Here is a 9,149-nt window from a genome sequence, read left to right on the forward strand (position 1 = left end):
ACGGTGCTACCAAGTCAGCCTCCTCCATCTCAGATGGGCATTTCTGTGAAGGCTTTACCCGTCCAGAGCAGAGCGAAGCAATGCAGCTCCAGACACACGGAAAATGGATCTAGAGAGGCTGCAGGGCTACACGAGCAAGTACAAAGCGGCAGAACAGACCCAAACTTGGCTCTGATCTGAAAGGGCGCTCGTTACTGGCACAATCCAAGCACTAAGACATGTTGTGCTCTGTACCAGCCCATTTGTAATTGTGTGAATGACCCCAGCACCCCCATCCGATATCCTCGAGATCCCCAATGCCTAGAAGTTAAATCTTCCAGCAAAGAAAAGGACGTACTGTCGTGTGGGAATTTAAGTACCAGCAACATGCATAAGCTATTATGAAAAATCACAATTAAAATACCTAACATAACGAACTGAAGTTCAATGAAGGGCAACTAAAGCAAGAAATAACATATTTTGGAATACTTTAAAAAGTATTATTGATACTTAATATACTTATATTAAGTATATGAATATACCTGAGTATATTATTAATTAGTATACTTAATATAAGATTGCACTATTTACACTTTAGAAAGCAGCAGTTTGTGGCACGATTTTAAAGCACAATTTGTTTTTTGGGAAGAAAAGCATAGCACTGAGTATTCCTTAAGAAATCACGTCACCTCAATTAGGTGCAAAGTTCTCTAGCTGGAAGACCAGGTCTACGGCAGCATCAACATCTGGTACAATATGATCTGGTTCTACTAAACCAGGATCAAATCTAAAATCTCTGTGGCCATGGAACACGGTTTCAGTTACACTCTCCCTGGTATCCAAAGGTACCTCCGTGTGAGGGTTGTAAACCCCAGTACAAACAAGAACAGACCTACAGTGGGCAGCAGCTGCAGATGCCAATTCATTCTCCCAGCTGTTGCCTATTTCATCATCGTGAGAGAGAGCAGCAGATCCTCTGCCACCAGCAACTTTGGCCTGAATCCGTGATTTTGAACCTTTTCTGGAGTTCTCTTCAAGATAGCGATTGTAAAGGTTAGCACCATAGATATCAGTCATGAGGTTATCTCTGGAAAGAAAAGAAGAAAGTTTAGTCAGCAGTTCAATTTTAGCTGTCAAATTTCAGTTGTATGAAAGACATTTTTATGGTTCTGATTTAACAGTTTAGTTTGGACTTGACATAACTTTATGTGGAAGTACGCAGATAGGAGGAAACCAAATCCTATAGCTACTTGATTACTCCATTTGAATTAAACATGACATGATAAAAGTGAATAACTCCCCACACTGAAACTGCAGACCAGGGGAGGGGAAATCAGGGATAGGTATGAGCAGTCCATGAATGAGCTTATTATATTTCCAAACATCTTGGAGATTCTGGAAGAGTCTTTAACACAATACAGCTTTATCTCTTTCCAATAAAAGGGTTCTATGATGTGACAACATGCACAGAAGCATATGACTGAGCTTAATGACCGAGCTTAATGACCTCCCCAATAAATTCTAGCTCTACATTCTCTAATAACTATCATCTATTCAAAGCTGCTTGGTGTTATACCAGTAAACCTAACAAAACAAAACACCCATGCAAATTCTTTTGGTTAGATTTACACAGTCTATTACAGAAATTAAAAAAAAAATCAGGAGAAATCTTAGCTGCATATAAACCCCTTTTTGTGATGCTGCAGAAATTGCACATAAAAAGAGCAAAGTATTATTAATTTTCAAGATGAGAAAGAGCGAGGCTCGAAAACATAACAAAAAGTACACTGTAGCACGAAGAACGTTAGGTGGTCCCAGTGGTATGAGAAACAAAGTAGTAAGAGTTGTGTATTTTTCATCACTGGTATTTCTGTTGGGAGTAATCTCCTGATGAGCTCGTTAGACTGAACACAACCTTACCCGACAGCATACAGGGTTTGGATAGGTTGCTTCCATTGTCTTTCCGCTGCCTGAGCCCTGATGAGATATTCTGCATACTGGTAAGTCAGCTTACTGGGTTTGCCCATTAAGGCCTCATATTTCAGATCTCTGCCAGTGATTTTCTTGTAAATGTTTTCCAAACAAACCATGAATGTTCCATGCCCAAACCTACACAGATATAAAGACAAATCAAATTATATTAAGCACACATAAAAATGCCAGGCTTTTTTATTTCCTGATCTTTCAGGAATAAATCATAGCCTGTAAATATCATATCCCCCTGTTTGCACGTAACATTTCCACAGCTGTTTCACTGAAAATTAAGCGCTGATTAGCTGAACAGTAAACGCCACAATAAAAACACGTTATTGGGAGAGCACAACAGGCATCTGTTTTAAACTGTAGCGATGGTTTGTGTTAGTGTTACTTGCATTTAAGCCAATACCCTCATTACAGAAGTGATGCTTCCTGACATAATGCCTGTGATGTACTCTCAGCTAAACTAACACAGAGGAGAAACAGAAAAGGAAAGTGAGAATCAGGCAGAAAGAAAATTAATCTCTCTTTAAACACAAGAGTATACCAAAACACACTTGTAATATGGAAACAAAAAACCTTCATGGGTTTCCCTAAAAAACTAGATGCAAAGGAGGATCAAGGAACAAACTCTAACTTTACAGCACGCTTTTGATAACTTGGTTATTTTCATCAAGGTGGAAACAGTGATAATGAGTCATCAACCAAACCAGTAAATCAGCAATTTAGAAGATGTAATCTCATGATAAAAAAGCAGTTTTACTTCACTACTGAAGTCAGGGTGTGGGATTAGGGATGAACTACTTGAGAAATATGGAATTACCAAAGACACCCTAAGAAGAATACAAAGTTCCTCTACCACAATTCTGTATACCATAAATTACACATACTACTTAAGAAGAGCTTCTAGGTAACTTCTAATGCACATAGATTAATATATCTGCTCAAACCAGGTACCTATAGCCTAAAAAAACCCCAAACACCAAAATAATGAGCATGAGAAGCCAGCAGAGATAGGTGAGGTGCCCTAATAAAGAAATTAGGTCTCCAGTGGCCTAGAAATCAAGAGTCTTCTAAGGAAAGAAGCTACAAAGAAGGAAGCAGCTGGAGCACTTTCAGAAGTGGTACAGTATTAGCTTTCCTGAATGGCAAATTAACCCTTTATTCCTTCTCTCCACCCTGTTTGTTGTTTTGTATTATGAAATACCAATAAATAAGCATAAAATTATTGCCAGTAATTATCAGTAATAGCTTAAAACAACTTAGTCATGCCAATATATTCCAACAGTGCAGGTAACAGCAGTGACAGATGGAACATCATCACAGTGTCAAAAAAACCCAAACTTTATACTGGCTCTTTCCCAAAGGAAACCACTGAAACTACGTCTCCTATTCATTGTAGATATATTGGTTGCCTTACTCCAGCCTGAAACCATCATAAGCCATTTGCCAACATGCTAATTAAAGATGGTCTTTGTGTCCAAGTAAGGATATCTGACAAGATTTTTGCTTGAAGATCAAGGCAACAATCCAGTCACAATAACAATAATTTCTGTTTCATTGTAAGTTCAAATTTTAGACTTGGGGGAAGGGAGGGGAAACAAAACTATTAAAAAACTACCTTCTATTGAAAACAAAATCAAACAAAACCACTATCAGCGATCACGCCACCTTGCTTGGTGTGTTCTACTTGTTTTTTCTTATGTTCCTCAAAGTGCTCACTTATATTGTTCTCAGCTCAAAAACACACTCTGCTTTCAACTAGCACAGTCAATTCTTTACCCTACCAGAAACTGTAGGGTGGAAAAGAGAAATACCAAAGCAGGACCTAATGAAATGAAACAATGGCCTTGATAATTTTTTTCACTTTTCTCTTTGAACTGAGATTCTGAGGAGGCCCTCAGGCAAAAACCTATCTTTCTCCACTCTCCTGGAAGTGGGAAAACAAAGAGGTTTAGGGCTTAAAAGCAGTTTTTATCTTGAGTAACTGATTTCCTGAATGCAATAATGTAGACAGTAATAAGGCAGCATTTGCTGAAAGTGCATTGCTTTAGAAACACATTCAAAGCTGAGACCTACTGTGAAGCCATAGCAAGCATTTGGTATAAAAACATTGACTCTGTTTTACTAAAGAAATAAGGAAACCCTAAATATATCACACAATACACGTACATGTTGCAATGGCATTTACCTTGGAGACTGTGCTTCAGCTACCCACATCAGATCCATGTTACAGGCAAGTACAGGAATGTGAGGGTAATTTTCACGGTGATAGGGATTTCCAGGATAGCCACTGGTCAGCAAAACATCTATTATCAACTGGAGGTTGGTTTCCCATCTGACTGGCTCCCCAAACAAAACAACAGCTATGAGAAGAAGAATGACAAAACAGAGTTATGGAATTAGTTAACAGGGCACCAAATCTCTGACACTAAAACTTGGTCTAAAGAGACTGAACAAGTAATTTGACTTAACTGTTAACTAATGTAACAGTCTTAATGACTTTCACTTAGGCTTTTAGTATATTACACACCCATTCATTCACAGAAGATCTCAGAAGTAACAAGACTCCCCTGCAAAATCTACAGATTTAAGAATTTTATTTTATTGGCTAAGTTTCTCCGTAACACCACAAAATATTAACTTCTAAATTGTATTTCTAAGTCTTCCATACCTTTGTGAATTCTATGCTTACATCAAGTATTTAAATAATCCATCAGAGATGTTATTTTGTTCATCTTACAACAAAATTTGTATTTTTTTAATACATTTTTCTGGTCTCCAGCAATAACCTCATGTGGATTTTTTTAAATCCTGAAGTCTAGTTTCTACTTTCTTGTACTTCAGATGAGACAAGCGTGAACAGGGTATGCTGAAACAAGATGCTTCTCCTACAACTCTGAAGTGACCATCCTGACTACTGCACAAACAAGACTGATTATTTCTGAACACATGTCAATGCATTCCTCATTTTTGAAAGGAAGGCACCAAGAGCCTGTTAAAGGAAGATGAAAAGGAAAGCAGATCTCACCTATCTTCTGAAACTTTGAACATGGCTGAAAACTGCATACATTAAAAAAACCCCCAGCTTTATCCCATGTGATACATTCCAAATTAATGACAGATGTCATTAGCAAAGAAATCTTAGAATTGTCTCAGCCAACTTTCTGAAGTGCCCAGCAACCTGAGAATAAATTCTAATTATAAAGGAAAGTACAATAAAGATATTTCATCTATTAATGGATAGTTGCAAGTTAAGTAAAGATAACTGACCCTCAATCTTGGGAAGCTCCACAGCAGAGGTGTACTGCAATAAGAAAAAAGTAAAGAGTTTTCTACGAGATTAAACATCTGCTACTATTTTTAACAGAATAAATTCAAGTATAGCTCCCAGAGCTGCCTTCTGCAACACTGACAGGAAAAGCACTCTCTATTTTGGTACATACCTGGCATCAGTTTACTCCTATTTCAATTCTGAAGTGAATCTCATGGCAAGTGGACAGCAGACAAGTGAGTATGTTCTACATTCACTAGCCTCCTACATCTGTTTATCTTCCTCTGGTGAGCTATATAGCTGCAGTTGTTTAATTGACTTGTGTATGAAAGTATGGATGTTTATTTTTCCACGGGAGTAAGAGGCCTCTAGTACTAACAAGACATTTGAAAAATAGTTTTTGAAATGTATGTCTTCAACAGTAAAAGAAAAACACATTGTATAACACATAATATATTTGCTAAACAAGTAAGAGTTTGCACTTCATGATTTACACCCTATGGTGACAAATAGATTAACAGTTTCTTGATCTTCTACATGCAGGTGGCTGAGAAGTGAGGGAAAAGGTGATGGAACCAAGTTATGAGTTCTATGAACCACACAGAATGTATTGACAAACCCTCTCTAGATAATGACCCTGCATATGTACAACACACCCCTGTATTTACTGTGTACACAGTCACTTCTTGAAATTCTGCCCAATTCAGTTCAAACCACACTGTACGTACTGGTAATATTTAAATATATTTAAATAATGGTATAAACAAGAAAGGGAGTCCTTTGGAGAAGAATTAGTTATCTGCAAAGCATTAGTTTACAATCCAAGTAACCTCACAGCCTAGAAACAAAATCAGAACAATCCCATAATGAAGGACAAAGCTTATTTTCTCTTCCACACATCTGAGGAAGCTAGGGAGCTTTCCAAGACAGACTTTGAACTAGGCATCTGTACTGAATTACAAGTTTTCCCACAGCAGTAAGTCACAAAATCAAAGATGATGTTAAAGAATTACCACTGATAGAAAAGTCTATACAGTTGTTCTTGAAAATGCTGTAATAAAACAAATGAAGCAGCAAAGCAAAGTCAAAATAGAAGGTAAGAACACCAGCATTAGCTCAGTAGTTTAAATATTGACCTCTATTACAGAATGTCATCTAATGAGCAAACAGAGAATTTTAAACCAAAAATACTCACTCACCGGAACGTTAGGTCTTCTGTCATGGTCAACTACATCTAGCAAAGGGTGTTTCTCCCGCAGTGTTTCAATGGTAATAGGCTGACAGAACCCAAGGCTGGGTAAATTCCAGTTAAGGATACAGAATTGCTTATATGAAAAGACTTTAAAAACCAGTAATTAGATTTTAACAGTTTTAACAGATGCCGTTTATCTGGTAAAGCAAATCATTTAGGAATGAAAGCAACATATCAAAGACTGACTTTTTCTTCCGTGAGGTAAAAACATGATCATCCCATTATTTATAAATAGGAGACCTGTGTCTTAAGACAAAAATTATATGTAAACCTTGCTCAATATATGAGATGAAAAGGAAGAAGACACTCTAGACCTGCAATACTCCAAGATCATCTTTACATAAGCACAAAAAGTTCATCTGGCAGAAAGACAACTGCTCATGTAATTAGCACAGGAGAGAAACATGAGCTAGTTGAGGAAAAAGCAGCTGTGATGCTACTCTCAGTATTAAGATGACTTCTTAAAATGCAAATGGAAATCAGAGCTATTAAAATATATCAGTGATACAAACTAAGCCACCTGATTTTATATTGGAATTAACACCACAGGCCATTTCTAAAATTATTTTAAAACAAAATTATCCTGTATGAAAATGCTATCTAACAGAAATATACTTTTTATATTTGTATTCAGTCTTGTAATGTACTCTTGGCCATGCCTAAGAAATTTTGACATTTAATTGGAATGTTCCTTCAGTGACTTTTTCTTCCCTTTGTATCTGAAATAAAGCTTATACTTAACAGTCATATTTTTTACAACTTATTATTTACATCAACTTTAACTAAAATCTCAATAAAGGAAGAAGTGTAGAAGGGAGTTACTGGAAGCACGAGCAAAGATTACGCAAAAGTTAAGATCATGAAATTACAGTTTGAAGCTTTGATACCATCTTATATCACCATAATTCAAGTTCTACTCTAGATGCTGGTTACAAAAACAACGTGACCTGGTCTGGCCACATGCTTAGAAGTGGATCTGGAACCACTGAGCTAGAGGTCAGATGTGATAAATAACAGATGTAATGCCACACTCTCACCCTCCAGAGCACAAACCCTTTGTGCTACAGTGTCCTTTACATACAAGGCAAAAAAATAATTCTCTCTCTTCTTTCCTTCCCCATTAAAAACCGATGGAACGAAGCGAAGCAAATATCAACGAACCGTTTTCAAAACATAAATTTGACATCACAGTAAGAACTACCATTGCTCATTACTGGATTTGTAGTGCTGAAATATTTGGTCTTCACTTGATCCACAGGTACCCCTGAACTCCATTAAGCAAAATACTTAAACAGAAAGTTGTGGTTTGTTTGGGATTTTTTAAAGATACTCTTGAGCAATTTCAAGAAGCGGTCCTTGGCCAGACACAAGAACACATTTTTCATGGTAACGTTTGAACATCCGCAGAGGGCTGTGTGACATCATCACTTGATCTTGTGAAATCTGTTTGGGATTTAAAAACAAAAGGAGTCTGTTGTTTTTCAGATAAGTTATTTAATATGTAGATTTAATTGATGGGCGTGACAAATTCTATGAATTACAAAACAATCATGCAGATCTACCTAAAACTCTACCATATAATTTTCTTCTAAGTTTCACAGACAATACATAGGTAATATGCCAGAAAACAACACAAATTGTCATACATAACCCTTTCAGCTTCCTGAATTACTCTATTCAACACAAACACAAGGTTTTCTCTCCTAGTTTTACAGGATCACCAAGTTCATTTAGAAAACAAACAGGGAAGAAGAATCAGAACTGCCCTAGATCCAACTGTGGTCCCTTTGCTGGTCTGCAGCATTGATTTAATTGCATCAGAAGACCTTCATCTTTAGTTTATGTATCCCATGCCTTCAATAGGTCTAAAACCAGTAAAATCATTATCCGGGAAGGATGCTATTATGAATCACTACTCATCACCTTCACAGATCTAAAAAAACCCCAGATAATTGAGATGCCATTTTACCCAGGACACGCAGGAGCTTCTGGACACAGATGTGCTCAGGTCTGATGGCCCTCCCTGACACAAAAGGCATGGCAGCACGGCCTGCATCGCCTTCTCTCACTAATCTCAAACACAGGCTCCAGCAACGGACAAGGCCTACTGCCCACAGCGCCCACAAACCAGGGGGGGTAAAGTTTTACCACTTGTATCAAAAAGAGGCAGGAAGCTCCTGTCTTGCACGTTATCACAGAAGACGTTCAGCTTGACAGAGTAGAGTTTCCTGTTGCTGACACACACACTTTTTTTATTCAGAAGGGGAAGGCAGGATTTATTCCCATAATAATAACGTTGCAAAGAAATACCATTACCATTAGCTTTACCATTGGAAAATCAGTACTTTTACCAATAGAAATACCATTGGCTTTGGACAGTATTATTTTACTTTTCCAATACCTCCAGCAAAGCATTTCAGAGGACTTAAGGGAAAAACAAAACTGATTTAACTGAGCAGCATTTAATGGAAGATAATACATTTGACACATCCACCATAAGTAAATAAATAAATAAGACTTAAGCTACTCACTGGAACTTCCAGGAGATGAGACAACTGATCAGCTTTTTTCTGGCGAAGGCAATTCCCTGCATTGGTGACAAACACTACAGGCACCAAGAACTGTCCCTGAGAATTAACTAGCTTTTGAAAGGCTGTTTTTGCAGCA

The 9,149-nt window shown here is 37.4% G+C and overlaps 1 protein-coding gene across 1 annotated transcript; it reads right to left on the reverse strand.

Moving 5' to 3' along the window:
• Positions 1–669: 669 nt before the first annotated feature.
• Positions 670–9,148, reverse strand: LOC104531963 (haloacid dehalogenase-like hydrolase domain-containing 5; the record flags this gene model as incomplete). Its single annotated transcript, XM_010177026.1, has 7 exons — positions 670–1,066; positions 1,900–2,088; positions 4,148–4,322; positions 5,230–5,263; positions 6,430–6,523; positions 7,813–7,925; positions 9,014–9,148. Coding segments are annotated over 7 exons (1,137 nt in total), but the record flags the coding sequence as incomplete, so codon positions are not given.
• Position 9,149: the final 1 nt, after the last annotated feature.

This window comes from Antrostomus carolinensis, unplaced genomic scaffold (genome assembly GCF_000700745.2).
Source record: "Antrostomus carolinensis isolate BGI_N321 unplaced genomic scaffold, ASM70074v2 scaffold36001, whole genome shotgun sequence".
Classification (NCBI taxonomy): Eukaryota; Metazoa; Chordata; class Aves; order Caprimulgiformes; family Caprimulgidae; genus Antrostomus; species Antrostomus carolinensis.